General features: G+C 43.0%; 1 protein-coding gene and 2 long non-coding RNA genes across 7 annotated transcripts; 1 reads left to right on the forward strand and 2 right to left on the reverse strand.

Annotated features, from left to right (window-relative positions):
* The first annotated feature begins 6,295 nt into the window (after positions 1-6,295).
* On the forward strand, positions 6,296-7,954 carry LOC136473141 (trimethyltridecatetraene synthase-like). Its single transcript, XM_066470829.1, has one exon. The coding sequence runs from the start codon at positions 6,368-6,370 to the stop codon at positions 7,952-7,954; it is 1,587 nt and encodes a 528-aa protein (XP_066326926.1). The 5' UTR covers positions 6,296-6,367.
* Positions 7,955-9,622: 1,668 nt separating this feature from the next.
* Positions 9,623-11,115, reverse strand: LOC136473142 (uncharacterized). 2 transcript variants are annotated; one of them, XR_010762518.1, is made up of 5 exons: positions 11,071-11,115; positions 10,458-10,679; positions 10,240-10,331; positions 10,011-10,067; positions 9,623-9,916 (listed from the first exon to the last, which is right to left on the reverse strand). It is a non-coding gene; the product is annotated as an uncharacterized lncRNA (long non-coding RNA). The 2 variants fall into 2 exon arrangements; XR_010762519.1 differs by having other exon boundaries at positions 10,240-10,341.
* A 1,093-nt stretch (positions 11,116-12,208) lies between these two features.
* LOC136473143 (uncharacterized) lies at positions 12,209-14,605 on the reverse strand. Of its 4 annotated transcripts, none has more exons than XR_010762522.1 (6): positions 14,324-14,605; positions 14,117-14,175; positions 13,206-13,309; positions 12,970-13,075; positions 12,385-12,467; positions 12,209-12,275 (listed from the first exon to the last, which is right to left on the reverse strand). It is a non-coding gene; the product is annotated as an uncharacterized lncRNA (long non-coding RNA). The 4 variants fall into 4 exon arrangements; XR_010762520.1 differs by having other exon boundaries at positions 12,385-12,568; XR_010762523.1 differs by having other exon boundaries at positions 13,167-13,309.
* Between the last annotated feature and the right edge of the window lie 7,618 nt (positions 14,606-22,223).

Below are 22,223 nucleotides of genomic sequence, written 5' to 3' on the forward strand. Positions count from 1 at the left end.
TTTGATTTTGTCTATGTTAAGGTTAATTATTTAGTTAGAAGTATGTTTACCATGTATATTTTTGTTGTTATAAGTGTTGGTTATATTATTTGAGTTGCAATGCAAATGATTATATTTTATATTAATTTGTGTTGTTTTGATTGATGTTTAATTTGAACCGTTTTATTAGATAGAAGACATGTTTCGGGAGCAGTTGTGGCGAAAACGGAGTCGTCCTATAGAATTGTACCCCGACGAGTCTAACAAAGATGCCCCCGCCCTCCTGACCTCCATGTCCCTAACTGTGATTGTGATCGTCCGGCCGACGTGTTTCAATCGAGACATCCAGACACAACGGCTCGTTGCTTCTACACATGCAGTCGTTTTAATGTAAGTAATTGTTTCCGTATGTTTTTTTCTTGATTTGTATTACTAGGTTATTAATATTTTGTTAAAATTTTATTGTGTAGGCCCATGGGAGGTGCTTTTTTCAGTGAATCGATGGTGCAGACAAGTTTGACCTCAGGCACCTCCTTTTCGACGATTGGTGGAGAGGGCGACATCCACGAGAGCACTTCGAGCGGTGGGTTCCACCTCCCCCTAATCCTCCTTCAATGACGATTAAGGAGAAGCACTTAGCCGTAGTTAGATGACTCGAGGAACCTCCTCTATGAGATTACAGAGATCAAGCTGTGATAAACTCTGAGAATACGTTGGAGTTTTTGTGTCCAAATAAGCATGAAGTAAGTGCAAAGTGTATGTGTTCAAATATTGAGCTATATGTGTTTATGTACTAATGTCACCTTATTTAGGTGTTTTCAATGGCGAAGTGTCGTTTCAAGGAGTGGTTGTATGGTCCTAAGAACCAATGACTGAAAAAACTGCCAAAGGTTAAGGAAAAGAAGAAAGAAATAGTAATTTACAAAGCACCTCATGCCATGTGCGAATATGGTGTTAAATCCAACTATGGCCTAGTCCCTTCGGAGCTTGAAAGAGGCCATTACTGCGGCCATATGGTTGACTATGATGAGGTTAATTATTTTTGTGATAAACATGAAATCATATTTTATTTCTTTTGCTAAGACATATATGATATAATTTTTTATTTGAACAGAGCACTAGGAAATGCAGGTGGGAATGTTATGATGGTCAAGCTAAATTCTTGGATGAATTGAAGGGGAGGCAAGTAATTACACGGAAGAGTGGATGTGGACCTGACTACGTCAACCTATTAGTTAAACATCACAAAGACAAGATGCGTGAGTTTGCTAGACAGCGCGGTATTCGTAGACCGATCGATGTTGGGCTTGACAAATAGGGATTAGAGAGACGGATGGTGTTAGAGGAGGAGAGAGTAAGCAAGGAGGTAAGGGAGGAGAGAGTATAGATGCAGGTCTTAAACGAGTATGTTGTTGCATTATATGCCAGTGAGTGTTTGAAGACCATTTTTTTCGTTGCCTGAGTTTAAATGTAATATAATCATGTTGGTAACTGATTGCATTTTATATATGAAGGGATTACATGCAGCAAGGACCATGACGGAGAGGTTGCTCATGCAAGGTTTGAGAAAAAGAAGATAGATGAGCACAGAACGCGAGTTGGTCGCACCGTTCAATCACCGATTGTGTTGTCTGATACGGGGGACGATACTATTAGACTGAGCGAGCTCATCGCTCTAGCAGAGGCGGGCTTACAGGCGGAGGAGACTGGGGACGACACTAGCAGCCTCTACGAGCTCATCGCTCTAGCAGAGGCGGGCTTGCAGGCAGAGGAGACTGAGGACGACACTGGCAGATTGAGCGAGCTTATCGCTCTAGCAGAGGCGGGCTTGCAAGCGAATGAGGATGATGACACGTTCTTCACTTAGACCGTAAAGGCCGCAGATGAAGCGGAGGCCGCTTACTACAAGCGAAAGGTGCAGGTGACCCTAGCCACAGCAACAGGGTTGTGGTAGAGGATTGGTACTCGAACGACGAGTTGCTTACTTAGTATGTTTCTGATTGAGGGTTCTTGATTGCGCCGTCTGTTAGTTTCATACTTTATTAATGATCAATGTAGCTATGTATTAGAACTTTCATTGTGTTGTCTTATTTTCCTTTTGAATTATTGATGCATTGTACCCATGTATCATGTACTCGGATCAGCCATGGTCGATCTTAAGTGATCCCATCCGTTTGTCACCCTCCGACCCATCCGTTTGTCGCTCTCCGATGCATCCAAGTTTTTTTTAATAATAGCGAATGCGTTGAGAATTTCTAAAACGAACAAAATCGAGTGAAATTATTTCGATGCATGCAAGTTTTTTTTAATAATAGCGAATAGCGAATGCGGTGCAGCCGCAGCCGGCGGCAGGCGAGGCGGCGGCCACGCGCGGCGGGCGCGAAGGTGCAGCAGGCGTGGCAGGCAGGTGAGACTGGGCCGCGGCCCTTTTAGCTGGCTCTGCCGCGCCACGGATCAGGACGCGTTACTGCCGTGCCAAGATCTGTGGCGCGACAGACCCTGCCGCATCACATGTCAACGTCGCGACGTCAGCCCTCTCGCCGCGCCACCATGCATGACGCGACACAGGCGTTTCGCCGCTCCATGGAAATAGGCGCGGCCAAAAGTGTTAGTTTTTTTTAAAAAAATAAACAGTGCTAGATTTAAAATTAGTTTAAAAAGTGTTAAAAATAAAAAAAAATCCCAGCCGTCAGCAGCAGCTGCAGCACCGGCCGCAAGGATTGGGCGGGGCGGCCTGACCTGACCTGACCTGACTGACTTCCCCTCTGACGCCGGGCCCGAAGCGGAAAGCGGCAGCGGCATGGCCACGTGATGAGGGCTCCGCAGCCTGCCCCGCCCGCCTGCGCCTGCCCGCGGGTCGGGTGGGCACGGTGCTGCCGCAGAGGGCGTGGGGCTGGGGTGGCTCACCCGTCGGGCCGCCCGTCCGGGTCTCGTTGTCTCATGACGGGTGACGCCTGACGCGTCGGGGATCCTCGTGGTGGGAAAGGCGGCGGCCGGCCGGCCGGCGATGGCGCTGGCGCTCGTCGGATGCCGCCCGACGCCCGTGCTGGTACGGGCCCCCGGCCGCGGGACCTGCGCGGCAGAGGCATGCGAGGCAGGGATGCAACTTGCACGTCTCGCACAAACTTTATTCGGGGAGTGGTGTGACCAACAACGAACTGACCACTCGTGGGTGCTTTGCAGCTTATAGGACGTCTGGCCGGGTTGTGTCTACTTGTTTTTTCTGGTTGAAACCGTGGCGTCCAAACTCGAAATCGAAACCCATTGGGTTTAGCTGACAGAGTTCACTACTGGTCTGGCTCAATACCGGCCCAATATGTTGTGTTGTGTGGGCCGCGATGGCTTCGGCCTTTGAGGCATGAAAAAAAAAACCATCTAAACTTTCTTAACTACCTTCTCCAATTAGAAAATTATTTTTTTAAGGGAAGGAGAAATTATATTAAAACTCAGCACATTTTATAATAAAAATCTAAAACAAAAAAGATACAATATTCTCAATGTATGAACAGAGTTTTTTTAAGTACTTTAGTTTTTGTATATTTATGATTTTTACATATTTAAATTTATTTATACAAATATTTATATTGTATTGAAATATTTATCTACACTTCTATTGATTTTTCAATAATTGACATTGAATTATTTATTAATGTATATGCATGTTATCTACATTAATATTGATTTTTAAGAAAATCTACATACTATTTTCAATATCCGAATGTGAATCCGAATTCGAGATACCTATTTTGTATTTGTATCTGACAATATTTGTATTCGCATTCGGATTCAAATTAAAATATAATAAATATAGTGCTATTCCGATTTGATTCCAGACAAATCCAATCTGAATCCATCCCTACATCACTTTTTTGTTGCAAGCCAAGGTCGCGACTGTTACTTTTTGCTTGTAAACGGTGACGGGCTGGTCGGATCTAATTTTGCTCCTCACTATAAAGCTACAAGTGACATGTCTTATGATCCGCCATATTTGTTTTAGTTTTTTTTGTGCATTTTCCTGTAGAGAAGGTACTTTTTTTTAGACATTCTCTCATATTTTCGAAATGGTTTTGGAAAAGTTTTGGTATTATATATGTTATATCTCCAAATTTTCTCGATGGTAGTTTTAAATGGGATACCAAAGATATTGTGATTTATAAAGCACACCTACTGTTATTTAAACTTGGTTGAGATTTTTTTCTTTCCTAAAAAGGGGAGCAATAACATATATATGCCATACCATTTTCTCATTATTTTGTACTGAGTTTAGGAGTCTAAATGGCATGTTGGTAAGTTTCTCAGAATTTTTCCATAAAGTTTTTAGAGGAATTTTCAATGCATTGATCATAAGAAAGTTTCGATCAAGTGAAAGTTTTGCGAAACTTGTGCCCCTTCGAATAAAAAGCTCCTTAGGAGGCCTCTCTAAATAGACACCTCTCCAAGTAGGCATTCGCAACTGTCTTAGGCCCTCTTTGGTGCAGCTCCGGGCGGCTCCGGCTCCCTCTGCTATGGCACTGTTCACATCCTATGTGGGCACTGTTCATCAGAGCCGATTTTCTCTCTCTTCGGTTCCTCTCTCACAGAGCCGTTCTGAGGGGGAGAAGTTTGTTTTTAGGCTCCTCCGACTCCGGCTATAGTGTCACTACAATGTAACTGTGTAAGAGCCAGAGCACGCGGGAGCCCAGCCCAACGGGGCCTTAATATGGCCATCAGTGGGGCATGTACTATGGCACATAAGTGGAAAAATGGTTGCCTTATCCTTTCATGACAAGACGTCCTTTTATCACACCACTTCACCTTGTATATGCTGAATCATCAAATCAATGTAAAACATAAGTTCTACAATTTCTACTATTCACTTTATCACAGAATACAGTCTACATCAGTGCATCAACATTCACCAATAGTAGCCTCGAATGGTTCTGGTCAGTGTATATATATTCTTTTGGAGGTACTGGTTCATGCGTGCAATTTAATACTTTTGGAGCACACCTGCTCCCCCTTGTCCGTTTCTGATCTAGCTAAACAAGTGACTATAGATACTAGCAGATACCAGTCGTCACTGCTAGCTGCTGCCGTCTTGTCTTTGTGCTAAATTTATAAGCTGGTGAGTACTCTGAACCAAAATTAAGAAACGACTCTGCGTGCCCAAGTCTTCGTGTACGCAGGTTCCATAATGAAATGCCCGACGTCTCTGCTCGACTAACCCAGAGGCCAGACGAGAGCTATCATACACACGTACTCGATGTTTATGGGTTAACAACTCTTGGTATCGAGAAGCAACAGTTTTTTTTTTTTTTAAAAGGGCTACACAAGTCGGATTTCTATCCTTTTTCTGCTAGTTTCCTTCTATTAGAATTAGGCCATGTATGTTTCTCATGACTAAGATTTAGCTACTAAAATCAATGACTAAACTTTAGTCACCGACTAAAAGTAACTAAAGACCATTAAAAAAGTTCAACGAACACCAAACTATTCCTAATGAATGTCCAAATCAGGGTGGAGAACCAGCAATAATGAGAGGCAACCCTTGTCCACTGGCACTTTAGCCCTGATTTGGTCATTTATTAATGCTAGTTTGGTCTTTGTTGAACTGTTTTAATGACCTTTAGTTACTTTTAATCACTAGAACCAAATAGAGGTGACCAAAGTTTAGCCAATGATTTTAGTAGCAAACTTTTAAATTTTTAGTCACAGGAAACAAACAGGCCCTGAGACGCGGTGAAGCTCATTGCCACCAGTGCTATCATGATGGTCGAACAAGGAAGAATTCTCCTCTCTCTCTCTCTTAAAAAAAATTCAGAAGAACGCAAGAGCGCACGAGACGCAAAGAGGTGATGAATCTCTTTCTTTCATTATTATTATTATTTCTCCGATAACAATACACTACCTTCGGTCGCTTTTCGGATGACGTTGAAGAAAACAAACTCAAACTACTACATGCATGCGAGTTAAATTTGTTGTCTAGGTAGATCTGACAACATGTCTGAGTTACGAGACACAGACAAGCCCAAGTCCAGACCACCAACCAACAGACAAAGGACTGATTGTTCGGAAAAAAAACAACTGACTAGGACTGTTACTTTAATAGTTTAATTATGGAAAAAACAACTGACTAGGACAGTTACTTTAATAGTTTAATTATATCTCTGATAATAATATCTGTCTTGCCTATCACGCGGCACGCCTACGGGCTACGGCTGAAACCCTCACGACAAGGCCGCTCTTCATTTTTTGCACAGAGAAAAGAAGTAACGAAGTATCAATGCTATAATGCTTATATGTAGCACAATGCATGTTCACCCCCAAGCTAGCTAGATCTTACATTCCGACGCATTCCAAGGCAACTACAGATTAATCGACACCACCACCTCCTCCTTTTCCAATCCGAATGGAGCTATCACCACTGTTACTCACCAGCTTTGCCATGGTGCTCGCCATCGTGATCCTCCGCCGCAGACTGAAAGGCAAGTCGTCCCGCCGTGTTTATCGCCTCCCGCCAGGTCCGAGACCATGGCCTGTCATCGGCAACTTCAACCTGATCGGCGCGCTCCCGCACCGCTCCATCCACGAGCTCTCCAAGAAGCACGGCGAGCTCATGCACCTCCGCTTCGGCTCCTACTCCGTCGTCGTCGCGTCGTCGGCCGAGACGGCCAAGCTGTTTCTCAAGACCCATGACCTGCTCTTCCTGGACCGCCCCAGGACGGCCGCCGGCAAGCACACCACCTACGACTACGCCGACATCACGTGGTCGCCCTACGGCGCGTACTGGCGCCACGCGCGCCGCATCTGCGCCACCCAGCTGTTCAGCCCCGCCCGCCTCGCGTCGTTCGAGCACATCCGCGCCGAGGAGGTGCGCTCGCTCGTGCGCAGCCTCTTCGCGGCGGCGGGTTCGGGACGCGCCGTGCCCGTGCGCCTCGGCAAGGGCCACCTGTCCACGCTCAGCATGAACGTGATCACGCGGATGGTGCTGGGCAAGCGCCTCTTCGACGCCGACGACGGCGGGGAGAACGCGGCGGCGGAGGGGCCGGTGTCGTCCCTGCCCGAGTTCATGTGGATGACGGATGAGCTGATGCTGCTCAACGGCGTGCTCAACATCGGCGACTGGATCCCATGGCTGGACTGGCTCGACCTGCAAGGGTACGTGCGGAGGATGAAGAGGATCGCGGAGAGGTTCGACGCGTTCTTAGAGCACGTCCTCGACGCGCACAGCCAGAGCCAGCAGCGTCGGCGCGAGCGCGACGGCGAGAGCTTTGTGGCGCGGGACATGGTGGACGTGCTGATGCAGCTCGCAGACGACCCCACCTTCGAGGTCCAGATCGGCCGCGTGGGCGTGAAGGCGTTCACGCAGGACCTCATCGTCGGCGGCACGGAGCCCGTGTCAGCCACCGTGGAGTGGGCCATGTCGGAGCTCCTGAGGAAACCGTCTGTCTTCGCCATGGCCGCCGAGGAGCTGGACCGAGTCGTCGGCCGCGGCCGCTGGGTGACCGAGAAGGACGTAGCTCATCTCCCCTACCTCCAAGCTGTTGTCAAGGAGACCATGCGCGTGCACCCCATCGCGCCGCTCCTGCCCCCGCACGTTGCCCGGGAGGACGCGTCCGTCGGCGGCTACGACATTCCCAAGGGCACACACGTCCTTGTGAACGTGTGGACTATCGGCAGGGACCCGGCTCTGTGGGACGCGCCGGAGGAGTTCAGGCCGGAGAGGTTCGTCGGGAGCAAGATCGACGTGAAAGGGCAGGATTTCGAGCTGCTGCCGTTCGGGTCCGGCCGGCGGATGTGCCCCGGTTACAACCTTGGGGTCAAGGAGATACAGCTGAGCTTGGCTAACTTACTCCACGGGTTTACTTGGAGGCTGCCGGAGGGTATGGCGAAGGAGGATCTGAGTATGGACGAACTGTTCGGGCTATCCACCACGCGCAAGTTCCCGCTCGAGGTCGTCGTACAGCCTAGGCTCGCTTCTGAACTCTATGCATGATGGTTGTTGTTTTTTGTGTATGCGTGTTACCTACTGTTATTAAAGCCACAAGAGAAGTAAGGGCAGTTGTTCTCTACTTCTGCTGGCAAATAATACTTGTACTATATATATATATATATATATATATATATATATATATATATATATATATATATATATATATATATATATATATATATATATATATATATATATATATATATATATATATAGGGAGAGGCTATTCAGTAGCCGGCTACAAAATAAGTTATTCTGTAGCCACCTCCATTTACTATAATTTTATATACTAATTTACCATAATATCAATACATATTTATGATAGTTGGGTTACTATAACACATGGGGATATTTACCATAACGTTATATTAAACCACTTAGTAAGGAGTTACTATAATCTCGTAAATTAACATAGTAATTATCATAACTCAAAGTGGCTACAGAATAAGTTATTCTATAGCCAGCTACAGGATAGTAGTTCTATATATATATATATATATATATATATATATATTAGTCCATCAACCCGTGCTATCGCATAGGTTAGAATTTTAGAAGATATTTTGATTTTTTCTAAATACATAGCTTTATTTGCTATGCACTTAGATATACACCTTGTCTTATGCATAACAAAAGCGACGTATTTAGAAATGTCAAAACGTCTTATAATTTAGAACGGAGGGAGTATATTCTATAGATCATAATGAGGAGAAGACTCCCCTGAAATTTATAACTCTCCAAAGTCAATGAATACCAGTTTCATGAAATGTGGATGTAGGTGAGTGAATCTGTGAAATTATTGCAAGATTACTTTTGTAAGATGTTTATTTCCTAACGTGTTGTAATTTATGAGGACCAAATATTTTTATGGGCAATGTATTTTTTTGATATTGTTTTTATATGACCAGTTTGCATCTTGAAAATACAAGGAAGAACACTACTTTGCAGATAATGGTTGGTGGTCTGATGGAATCATAGTTGATCATTCAATGAAGTCATGCATATGTGATGCTTCAGAATGATATTGGAAAGAACATGGTAAATCTAAAATTCACATATTTTAACCATGGCTTCCAAGAACATGGTAAGTCTATTAAGGATCTTTAAAAAAAACATGACTTCATGACCAAGAATTTCATAGATATTGGAAGAACCCTAGAGATGTACTTGAAAGAAGCCAAAATTGAAACTAAATCCCCCTGTTAAATCGGAGCCCAAAATATCTTTTCAAAAAGATTAGTCTATCATCTTTCATTTCTATGAATTGATCACACCTCAAGAAAAGGAAAATTTGTGGGAACTTGAAATTCGTGGTGCTCTTGGATATGGTAGGGGGTTCTCCCTAGGTAGATGTTCACAAATGTCCTTAGACTAGTTAAGTACCCCCAAGACGAAATTACAGCAAAATGATAGTCAAACCACAAGAATTAAAATTAAGCCAATAATGGCTTCAAAAATCCTTTAAAAAATAAAAGCTAAGGACTAACGAGAGATAGACATTGGAGCATGAAATTGGATCAACTCCAATATATTGAGACTAGTCCATCACGCACGCCCTCGCGGGCGCCGACAGTCAATTAGAAATGCAATCATAGATCTGAACATGTCTACATTTTTTTTGAAGAACGGAGCATGGATACGATAAATATATGGCATTGTAATATGAGGATGGTACGTCTGTATATTACATAGACTCAGAGGGATTTCATAACTGTGGCAATGTTCCAAGCCAGTAGCATAGGGCGGTGTTTTATAAGTACCATAACAGTGCACAACATATGCTAGCTCTATACATTAGGCTGCACCATAAGCAGCAATGGTGGTTCTGACATAACTATCATACTCTAAACACATAGCGTTAGGTGGAGTAATCATACATTTTAGCTGAAACCGTGCTGATGATCTTGTTAGTATCTTGGTTCACGGTCCGAATGGTCGCTGTCCATGGAGAATGAAGCGTCCATGCTGGATGAATTTGTTGGTGGATTTATTTTGTTAGTCGTACTTGGTTCGTGAAATGTAAGATAAGGAGGCCCAATTCGAATGTGTGGAACTTTACCAGATTCCTAATAGCGGCACATGCATTCTGTGTGGTGGCTGCATCCGGATAGGTAACCTGTAAAGCAGTAGAGGCTAGATTTGTTGAGTATTGGCATGAAGTCTGTTGAACAGCAGTGGTATACATATATGCATATGTTTTCAGGGAAGCAGGTGCGTGGACCTTGCATTTTGTGAAAATTGTGCATTCTTAGGATGATAGAACTTGAAAAGAACCGTGTCTGTCATACCTGTAGAGCGTAGTGCAGAGGTGCTTTCTTCATCTTCATTGTCGCTGCGAAACATACATGCTGATGTCTGATGTCGCTGCGAAACATACATGCTGAATAAGGCTGAATTAAGATTAGGCTGGATAATAAGGATTATATAAGTTTAGTAATAGATACACGTCATGCCACAGGGTGACAGTTTGGAGATAACACAGTAGTGGATAGGAACATGTATCTACCTAGGATCATGGACGTCCACATGTTGATTATATAGTGTGACAAAGCATCATACAAAATGAAAACCAAACGTCGGAAGTGACAGATTCAGTTGGGGTAAACAAGCACTGCAGTGTGGTTTGTGGACCATCTGTACACTTGGATTTTCCATCTGTTGATGTTGAGGTGGATTTTCCATCTGTAGACCTCTCAGTTGGCTTCCATTTAGCACCTGGCCACCTTAACTGATTCCATGAAGAAATAGTTTTTTAATAGAGAGAAAATCCATATAGTAGTATGTGGTTCAGAAAATTATCCAAGCATTCTCCACTATAAATTTTGAATCATTTGTCATATGGTTAAAACTTACACAATGCACTCCTCAGGTAATGTGGAATTACTATAACTAATTGGATGCTAATTCTGGCGCTAAAATATTGGCACAAAAAGGTTTCAACATGGAACTGGATACTCAAGGCAGCAGCAGTAATGAGCATTGAATGGTCTATAAATTGATCTGCACAATACACAGAAGAGGATACTCTTCGTACCTGCTAGAAGATTGGAGAAATCAACAACACTTTTGTACAGGTATTTTGACATAGAGAGGCTGTCCATATGGACCTGAAGGTTTACCTCAGGTCATCAGTTGCACTCGGGTCAAGACCACCAACAAATACCTGCAAATAATGAAGCCTACAAAATAAACATCGATCAAGCAGCTTCAAATAGATTCCTTGTCTGTATATCAGTGGTTCTCGTTAACAATTTGTGCTTGCCAAATAGAAGGTACTTAGTTTTTTGTGATTCATAGATCGAATCATTAACTATCTGTCTTACACATAGTGCTAGAACAGTCATTATCATGGGTAGAAAGTAAAACAATATTTACTTTGTAAAGTACTGTATTTCTGAGCAGAGGCTAGCTGTTGGTGGCAATAGCATATGTGGTTTTATCGAAACAATACTATATACATGAAAATTTCTATGTTTCTGAGTGGTAATAATCAGGCCTACCGATCTGTGTAAATTGGACCTACATAACAGAGGCTGAAGCAAGGGAAACAATTTTTCATGACAAAATAAAACAAAGGTTACATGATAGATGAGGTGAAAAGGGGTAAAATCAGATAACAAGAATAAGTAAAAAGGTTCAAGACAAGACAAAAAAAAGGTAGTCCTAAGTGAGGTCAAATTAGTGGCAGATATATGGAAGCGTGTTTACAAAATTCATTTCTGTATTTTTGGTATGCTGCATTGATTTCTGTGAGGCTATAGCCATTTTTCGGTGTCCAGATGTCTCAATGTGCAATCCTGAGTGTTTCTATGAACAATGATGTTTGAAATCTCTAAATAGCTGTAAATAAGTCTAAGGAAAGAGAAGGCGGAGGTTTCCCTTTTCAAAGTCAGTTTTGTCATGGAATAGTTTTGTACGAGTGTGTTCGTCTTTTCTGTATGGAATTGTTGGCATCCAGAGCGTAAAATATGGCAAAAAGGCAGGTTGTTTGGATGTAAAGCATTTTGTACAAAATAAGAGTTCCTTATTTGAAAGTGTTCTAATGGTCTCTGATCAAGGTCTATCAAGGTCAGTTGTGGGCGGAGGTGTCTACAAATAGAATACAGCAAAAAGTCTGTAAGTGCATATGGTGGCTGCACGACCAAATTTGCTGGTGCTAATAAACAGATGGAATATGAAAATATGGACAGTACGTACCAAACTTCCAGCAGAATCGACTGTATCGGTGATAGAATCATTTGGATTTTTTTTTTTTTTTTTTTTTTTTTGCAAAATGATCTCAACCATCTCTTATGGCAAGCACAGGTGCTGGAGTAGCTGCAATCTGTCTAGTTGTTTCAGTATACAGAGGCTTTGCAGTGAAAGAGATTGAGCAAATAAGTTGTGCCACAAAGTAGACACAAATGAATTAGCAAAATAGGACCCACTCATACCAGACGGTCAAGTGGTGTCTTTAGATCAGTATTCAGATTCTGTTGGTAACCCTCTTTTTTCGCCACCTTAGGTAGTGAGTGGCCTGTAAGGAAACAAATCAAATAAAAATTTGGGGAAAATGAAGGAAGACCAATCATGATGATCACAGATAACCCACTTCCAAAGCTTTCCTGACTTCTGCAGCTGCATGAGCATATACTTTAACCTCTGTCCTTTTTTTAGGATACTCTAGTTTTAGAATCATGGTTCTATGAGTGGAGCTATCAACAACAACAACATAGCCTTTCAGTCCCAAGCAAGTTGGGGTAGGCTATGTTACAAATTATTAATATCACCATTCTTCATATCTTTGGCTTTCCATCAAGATATGGGCATAACTGATAGGAACATTATAACAAAAAAACAGCCTATTCAACTGAATTTGCTTTCATTCTATTCTATTCTATAGATCTCAGAGGACAACCAGCAGAAATAGAATTTTAGTTCGTTGGTGAACATCTAGATCACATAATGTGGAGAATAGCAACATTCATAGAACCAAGCCAGCAGATATTCCCAATAGCATTTTTTTTTTCTAAACTGACCTCTGATTTTCAGAACTTCTGAAAGTGCTCTGGTGGCAAACTCGAAGGCATTACCATTTGACATTTCCAATTTTGAATAATGCCAATAACTCAATTAAGATACGGGCTGCAAGTAACGACAAATAAGCTGAGTTAACAAGTACACAAGAAACTATATCAAGAAGCAGCTGAAGGTGCCATACTGCATCCACACTCACTTGAAAACCAACTCAGGGATAGGCTGCAGAAACACTCACTTTAAAAGCATTGCTATTACTGCCATGTAAGGATTATGGCCCAGTTGTATCTACAATGATCGTTTTGCGCCTGCCTAGTGAATAAGTGATTCGAAAACCTGAAACTGAAGAGATGCGGTTAATGAATGATTAAGCATGTTTTTTTTCTAACAAAAACTGCACTCTGAATGACAGATGTACAGATAAAAGGGGTTAGATTGAGCGATGAGGACAACTTGTTTCAATCTAGTCAATCTTATCTGCCACCATCATCAATATAAGGTAACATGCAAGCTGGCTGGCGTGTGTTCTCTACTGCCAAAGAAATAGCCATATAAAGTCCAAGAACTCACTTAGATTTAAGCATTGCTTAGTGGAACCTGTACAAATATTGGTGGATGCACGCATTCGCTGGATCAGAAAACTAGCAGGGGCATTATCCCACAGGTACCCTTGATCTATCAAAGGAAGGACACCTAGGATCAATTTATATAGACATGACAATAAGATGTCCTCTAAAACAAAGGAAACATGAGAATTGAAGAACCCATGCTCTCTTTATTATAGAAAGGTTAAATGTCTACCAAACTGATCTAAGAAGATGCTCAAATGCTAAATTGTTAGCACCAACCATCTGTTAGCGTCAATCTGAATATACGAAGAAACAAATGTTTATTTTTTTTGGCCGAATAACGTACTGTGCAGAACAGATTAAGATTCGCAGTCTGTTAAGTACGGGTTGAGGAAAATAAGGCCAACAGGGAACCTAAGAAAGGAATCAAAGAATTATTGTGTAAAGTACAAAACAGAACCTAGAAAGCAACATGGTCATTCAGTGAAACTTAGGAGGTCCATATGTGAGGGTATGAGAAACGGACAAAATAGAGCAAAATAAAACAATAGAGTAACTGGTATATTAGGTTGTCACTAACCTGAATTGCCTGGAGGGATTTGCAAGGATACATTTGTTTTAACCAAGTACTCAAGATTCCTGTAAGGAGAAAGAAACATGAAATATTTAACAACTAATGGGTTTGAGCAAATAATGGGGGTGAGAAAAACAGTCACCTGAGATATGTTAGGTAAGAACAATAGGGAAAAAAAAGCTTGTGATAATCCTATGCAAGTGGAGACTGCACCTGAGATACCTTTCACAGTGCCAACACCTTATCCAAGGCAATGGTTGTTTGCCCCATCCTAAACACCTGAGAGACCACCTTCTACTAGCATCTCAGGTAGGACATCCTTTGGCATACATGCAGTTCAAACTTCAGAAGTGGTGGGAGGTCGAACACATTATGGGCATGGTGCAAGAAATCCAATCCAATAGACTACATGTAGACATGTGTTTTGCACGGAAAAACCTGATATTAAAGTTACTACGTCGAACGAACTGCTCTAAGGCACATACAAATAAAAAAATGATTGCTGCGGCTGCAGAGAGGGAGGCGGAGGCTACTGAGTGGGAGATGGAGGCTGGTGAGTGGGAAGCTCCAAAGGCTGCTGACGGCAAACCAAAACATGACGAGGAAGGCTCCGAACGGTGAGAGGGAGGCTCGGAATTAACAATTGATATTCACATGCATCGCCAAGCGCATGTCCAGAATTGCCCTGCACAAAATGAAGTAGTTAGCTTACTTTTATTTTTTGAGGAACAAGCTAATAGCTAACTAATTAATCTGATGGAAGGAGCTTATACCCTGTTCTCCTTCTCACGTCCTGAATTTCCTCCATTTGTTGAAAAAAATGTCATAATCTGTTGTACCAAAGATGGTAGATTTCCATATAATGTTTCCTTTAATTTTGGATCCCGTCAAGCCTGATACACATTCTCTTTTGAACAATTAGCTGGTCTATAAATAAATTTTGAGAAAAATGAACTACTGGGAGAAAAAGGAGCATCATACTGACCTCTGCCTCCTTGATCCAGTCATGAATAAGGTTGTACAGATCTTGTGCTACACCACTAGTTGTGTCTTCAGCACAAGATGGGCTGGCCACCGGAGTACAATTGATAATCTCCACCGGTGGCTGAAAGTTCTTCCTCCACTAATTGTATCAATGGTGTGCCAGATTCAGCGAGCTCTTCATACTTATAACTGTAGGAAATGAGCTGGTAAAGCAAATATATTGTGGTTAACAGCAACAAACAAATAAAAAGGATAAAGTCAATCAATTAAATAGAAAGGGAGCTAAAAATTTACGCGGAGGAGGTGCATACAACCATGCACATAAATTAATGATTTCTCCTTGACTTTTCTGTTCTCCTTGATTTTTTTGGCGTTGTTAATTAGAATTTGAGCAACATATTTACACCAATTGAATTCTCCAATTTTATCTACATCTTCAAGTGATGTTAATAGTTTGCGATCGATAAGCATCAACAATAACAACAACAATAATAACAAAGCCTTTAAGTCCCAAACAAGTTGGGGTAGGCTAGAGTTGAAACCCAGCAGAAGCAAGCATCAACAATAAGTAAGAACAAAATACAGAACTCTTTTTTGTCAGTAACTGTGTCATTTAGCATCTTTAAAGCATCTTCGGCCCATAAACCTTGCCCCTTATCAGTGTACAATTTGTACAGACTAGTTGTAGCAGTAGCAGTTGATTTATCAAGTCAGATTTCTTTACCACCCTCGGGAACCCCTAGGAGTTTTTTAAAAGATATTCAGATTTCTCTATCCCCAAAGTTCCTTTTGTGATGTCTATTTTACTTACTAACCAACAATTCAAATCTTTTGAAAGCGGTAAGCTATAAGGCTTCATGTTCAGCAAGCTTCTGAACCCCATATCAACAACATATCTTTTATGTTGTTCCGATAGACTCCCCATAATTGTTGTCATCTTGACAACATCACAAAAGAATCTGCGATCTGTACCAGTTTGCTGAGATGCCATGCCTGCAAAACTCAGCAAAACTGGTACAGATCGCAGATTCTTTTGTGATGTTGTCAAGATAACAATTGTGGGGAGTCTATCGAAACAACAGAAAAAATATGTTGTTGATATGGGGTTCGGAAGCTCGCTGAACATGAAGCCTTATAGGTTATCACTTTTAAAAGATTTGAATTGCCGGCTAGTAAGCAAAATAGACACCACAAAAGGAACTTTGGACTTTGGGGATTGAGAAATCTCCATTGAATCATCTGTTAAAAAACTCCTGAGAAATCTCAAGGGTGGTAAAAAATATGCCTTGATAAATCAACTGCTACTGCTACAACTAGTCTGTACAAATTGTACACTGATAAGGGGCGAGGTTTATGGGCCGAAGATGCTAAATAACACAGTTGTATTTTGTTCTTGCTTATTGTTGATGCTTATTATTTAGCTTCGTCCTCTTCACGAAGAATCGATCGAAAACTATTGACAGCACTTGAAGATGTAGATAAAATTAGAGAATTCAATTGGTGTAAATATGTTGTCCAAATTCTAATTAAAAATGCCAGAAAAATTAAAAAAAATCAAGGAGAACAGAAAAGTTAAGGAGAAATCATCAATTTATGTGCATAGTTGTATGCACCTCCTCCACGTAAATTTCTACCTCTATCCTTTTCATTTGTTTGTTGCTGTTAACCACGATATATTTGCTTTACCAACTCATTTTCTACGGTTGAGTATGAAGAGCTCGCCGAATCTGGCACACCATTGATACAATTAGTGGAGGAAGAACAATTCAATTAGTGGAGGAAGAACAATTGAGAGCTCTCAATGGTACTCCGGTGACCAGCCCATCTTGTGCTGAAGACACAACTAATGGTGTAGCACAAGATCTGTACAACCTTATTCATGACTAGATCAAGCAGACATGACTAGATCTAGCAGACAGAGGTCAGTATGATGCTCCTTTCTCTCCCATTAGTTCATTTTTCTCAAAATTTATTTATAGACCAGCTAATTGCGCAGGGGAAGTGAAGAGTTTTTTTTTTGTTGGCATGTGTACTGAACAGATATACCGTTCATTTTGGATCAGACGTGGTAAAAAAAAAATTGCTATCCTGGGTGCTCTGGTTAGACTATCTCCAACCAGATAACCCAAAATACGCCACCTTTGGGTCATGCACAGTGAAAGCATCCCCACCCAAAACCTACTTTTCTCCAACCGTGAAGAGAACGCAAATCTCCTCCCCGTAGACCTCGGGCGAACCGGCCATGGGAAGAGCTCGCACCGGGCAAGGGGAAGGAGCTCGCGCCGCCGCTGGGAAGGACCTCGCGCGCCGCTGGGAAGGAGCCGTACCTACGCGCGCCGCCGGGAAGGAGAGAAGTCGCACCCGTGCGCGCCGCCGGGAAGAAGCAGCAGCCGGTGAGGGGGCAGAGGCCCGCACGCCGCCGGGGAGGGGAGGAGCCGGACCTTGCGCAGCCGGATCTGAGACCTCGCGTGGCCGGTGAGGGAGCAGCGGCCGGTGACGGGGCGGCGGAGCTCGGCCGCGGCGTGCGAACCCACGCGACCTCCCCTTCCTGGCACTTCGGCTGGAGATGCGGCGGCCAACTGGCACGCCGGCGGCGCGGGCGTCCCCCGCCATCTTCTCCTCGGCCCGACAAGCGGCACGTCGGAGATGGATTTGCGTCGTGGAGAGACAACGGCGCTTTTTTGGGTTGCCTCTCTCTTCGAACGCAAAATAGGTACCTGCTTTGCCTATTCTGTTGGAGGAATTTTTTCTACTATACGAGCGGCATTTTGGGTTTGGGTACGCTTATGCATATGCCGTTGGAGACAGTCTTGGCGGGCAAAGTAACCTGCTATTTTTTTTGTTGGCATGTGTACGGTCGGTGAACGGATATATCGTAGATTTTGGATCAGACGTGGTAAAAAAAATTTGCTATCTAGAATGCTCTGGTTGGCGAGCAAAATAACCTGCTTTGATAAGAGTAGATACCGACCGATACAACTGAATCCTAGAAAATCAATGCATTGGATATCAAATACTCAAGAACAAGAATATCTCCCTTTCCCTAACTCTAAGCAAAACTCTTAACCACTCAAACGAGAGCAAGCTGTTTTTTCTCACAAACAACAACCATTATATTAGACCTATATATATGCACACTTTGTTATTTCACATATTTTTCTTACTTGAAGACACATAACCCAAACATCGCCTAGGGTGAAACTATCTAGATTTTTGTCAGCGCATTGAATGGACTCGGCTTCTTCATGATTTTGCTACATAACTAATACATAAGTAGCTACTACACACATACAAGATAAATTACAAGTACATAAAATTATTCTAAAATATAGACATCATGGGTCTTGTTTTATAGATATATCAATTATATATAAGGGACGAGATGGAGCAAACGGAATTGAAACCATACACTATATAAGAAAGTTACCATATTTTCAAAATGTGGACTGAACTAGTGCAAAAGACAAGGAAATATGATTTAGTTTTTCCTTATCGGGTTTGACGTGCTGCCATCAGCAATCCCAAAACTAAAACACAACGACACCCATAAGAGCCGCTCCTAATCACTGCGATGCATGGTGCTTAAGCATCCAATCCACCACACCAACTGACTGAGCTGCAGAGTCACTACTACAATAAAACTTAACCGAGATGTTTACCTTTTGGGCTCGAAGGCCGGCAACGCCGACCTCCGTTATTCGGTGGCGGGGCAACCAAGGTGGACAACCTACTGTGCCTGCCTCGATTAATCAAACTTAACCAAGACGGACGTTTTAAGGCAACCGCCTCCGTAAATCAATTAACGTAGCCGGGCACACTATATGGCCCGCCATAGAAAATACTGGCCCAGCAGGCAACCCATCTCGGTCCGATATCACGCTCATCCGAGGGAGGCCAGGTGCGCCGTGCCGTCTGAGGAATGGGGAGCGGGTGCGCCACGCCGTCGATTTGAGGGAGGGAGAGCGGGTGCGGCGCGCCGTCTGCATTCTCCCTTATCCACTCTCTCTCTCTCTTAGCCCTCTCCCTCCCTCCCGCAAACGGCGCGCGGCGCACCCGCTCTCCCTCCCTCCCCAGATGGCGCGGCTGAAAGCTCTAGTTTGGTTTTGGTGAATTGATGAAACCCTAAGTGCTAACCTAGTTTATCAAGTGATCATGAGATAGGTAGCACATTCCAAGTGGTGAAGCAAATGAAGATCATAACATGATGATGATGATGCCATAATGATGATCAAGTGCTTGGACTTGGAAAGACGAAAGAGAAAAACAAAAAGCTTAAGGCAAAGTTATAAACCATAGGAGCTATTTTGTGTTGGTGATCAAGACACTTAGAGAGTGTGATCACATTTAGGTTTGATAGTCGTACTATTAAGAGGAGTGAAACTCATATCGGAATGCGGTTATCAAAGTGCCACTAGATGCTCTAACTCATTTCATATGCATTTAGGATCTAGTGGAGTGCTAACACCCTTGAAAATGTTTGTGAAAATATGCTAACACATGTGCACAAGGTGATACACTTAGTGGTTGGCACATTTGATCAAGGGTGGTGAAGTTTGGGAGCAAGGGTAAGAAACTCCACCGGCGCCCTAGACAGAAAAGACGAAGGTCACTGGAAGTAACCGGACGCTGGCCTCGGTTGGACCGGCGCATCTGGTCAGGTGTAGCAGCGAAGACGCTGGCGTCGGTCAAACGACCGGACGCTGAAGGGCTGCATCCGGTCGTGTTGTCGGTCGGCACAGTGATTAGGGTTAAGCACCGGACGCTGGGCTGTATCCGGTCAGCAAAAACTCGGTTTGGACCCTTACTGTAAACGACCGGACGCTGAGGGATCAGCGTCCGGTCAACTCTGTCGGAGCGTTCGGTCAACATATCGATCGTTGAGATCAAACGTTCATAGTTGAACGCAAGAGACACGTGGCCGCCATCGGGCGACCGGACGCTGAGGAGCAGCGTCCGGTCAGTTGGACCGGAGCGTCCGGTCAGCCCGTGTTATGCCTAGTGAAGGGGTATAACGGCTCTATTTCGTAGGAGCTTCTATTTAAGCCCCATGGCCGGCTGTAGCTCATTACCTTTGGCCATTTTCATTGACATAGCAACCTTGTGAGCTTAGCCAAAGCCCTCCCGCTCATCTCCATCATTGATTCATCATCATAGTGAGATTGGGAGTGAATCCAAATGCATTGCTTGAGTGTTTGCATCTAGAGGCACTTGGTGTTCGTATTTCGCTGCAGGTTTCACTTGTTACTCTTGGTGGTTGCCGCCACCTAGACGGCTTGGAGAAGCGAGGATCGTTGAGCGGAGGGTGGTGATTGTCTCCGGCTCCGATCGTGGTAGAAACTTATATCAAGTCAATCAATAGGGATAGTTGGAGCCATCAAATTGGGGTGGCTTCTTGATGTTGTTGATTTGAACCATTTTAACACCGAAGCTTTTTAACAACTTATATCAAGTCAATCAATAGGAAGGTTTGGAAGGTGGTAGAAACAAAAATTGAGATTAAAGATCCAGAGAATCCCACCGCGGCCGAAGAAGTACTTCTCCAAAACAATGATATTGCTCTAAGTGTTATTCATGATGCAATTGATGAAAGAACATTTGAGCAAGTCAAAAATATTAAGATGGCACATGAGGCATGGAAGAAGTTGGAAGAGTCATTTGAGGGCACTCAAGCCGTGAAGGGTGCAAAGGCTTACATTCTCAAAGAAAAGTTTGCAAGCTTCAAGATGAAGGATGATGAGAGTGTGCCAGAGATGTTTCATAGGCTTCAAGTGCTTATCAATGATCTCAAAGCACTTGGAGAAGAAGTGAAGGATAAGGATTTCTCCCACAAGTTCTTGAGATGCTTACCCTCAAGATTTGGTACATTGGTCACTATTCTAGTGAGGAGTGGTTTGGACACCATGACACCAAACTAAGTGTTAAGAGATATAATGACCGATGATACTTATAGAGATGATGATAAGGAAGAAAAGAAGGAGAAGAAAGATGAGAAGAAGGATGAGAAAAAGAAGAGCGTGGCATTCAAAGCCACATCATCCAAGGGCAAAGCAAAGCAAGAAACATCAAGTGAAGAAGATGAATCGTGGGATGATGATGATGATGAGAAGATGGCTCTATTTGTCAAGAGATTTGGCAAGTTTATGGTGAAAAAGGGCTACCGTGCTAGAAGAAAGAAGTCTTCATCCAAGAACAAAGAAGAGTCAAGAAGGTGCTTCAAGTGTGGAAGCAAAGATCATCTTATCGCTCAATGCCCATACAATAGTGACAATGATGATGACAACAAGAAGAACAAGAAGAAGGACAAGAAGGAAAAGAAAGAGAAGAAGGACAAGATGGCCTTCAAGAAGAAGAAGGGTGGTTCATATGTAGTCACTTGGGATAGTGATGCTTCCTCAAGTGATGATGATGATGATAGTGATGATCACAAGACCACCAAGAAGAAGGTTCTTGCAAGCATTGCCATCAATGAGAAGCCTTCTCTCTTCGAATCTTCATCATGCTTCATGGCTAAGGCCACTAAGGTACAATCTTGTGATGATGAAAGTGATGAAGAACATGTTGATGATAATGAACATGAAAATGAAAATGATAATGATAGTGATAGTGATGATGATGAATCTGCTAAGGATGAATTAATTGATATGCTAGAAGATGCTAGAGAACACTTTGATATCAAGAGAAGAGAATGCAAAGGCTTACGTAAGGAACTAAAAGCCCTTAAGCAAGCCTTTGATGAGCTCAATGCATCTCATGAGAGGCTAGAGGAAGCCAATGAGAAGCTTGGCAAAGCTCACAAAAAAGCTTGAAAAGGCTCATTCCTCTTTGCTTGATGAGCAAAATAAAAAGAAGCATGTTGAAACTTGCAATGTAGGTTTAACTTGTGATATAATTGATGAATCACTATCTATGCCTATCATTGTTGCTCCTACTAACCCTTCTTGTAGCACTTCCACTTCTACCTCATCTAGTAGTGATGGTCTCACTTGTGATGCCTCACTAGTGGTTGAGAATGAGAACCTCAAGAAGGAGGTCACTAAGCTCACTCACACCTTAGTTAAGGCTTATGGTGGTGAGGACCGCTTGCTTATATACTTGGGTAGCCAAAGAGCTTCTCTCTACAAAGAGAGAT

This window comes from Miscanthus floridulus, chromosome 8, assembly GCF_019320115.1.
Source record: "Miscanthus floridulus cultivar M001 chromosome 8, ASM1932011v1, whole genome shotgun sequence".
Classification (NCBI taxonomy): Eukaryota; Viridiplantae; Streptophyta; class Magnoliopsida; order Poales; family Poaceae; genus Miscanthus; species Miscanthus floridulus.

Excerpts from the sequence above, each read along its gene's own strand:
- LOC136473141 (XM_066470829.1), top strand. The coding sequence starts at position 6,368 with ATGGAGCTATCACCACTGTTACTCACCAGCTTTGCCATGGTGCTCGCC.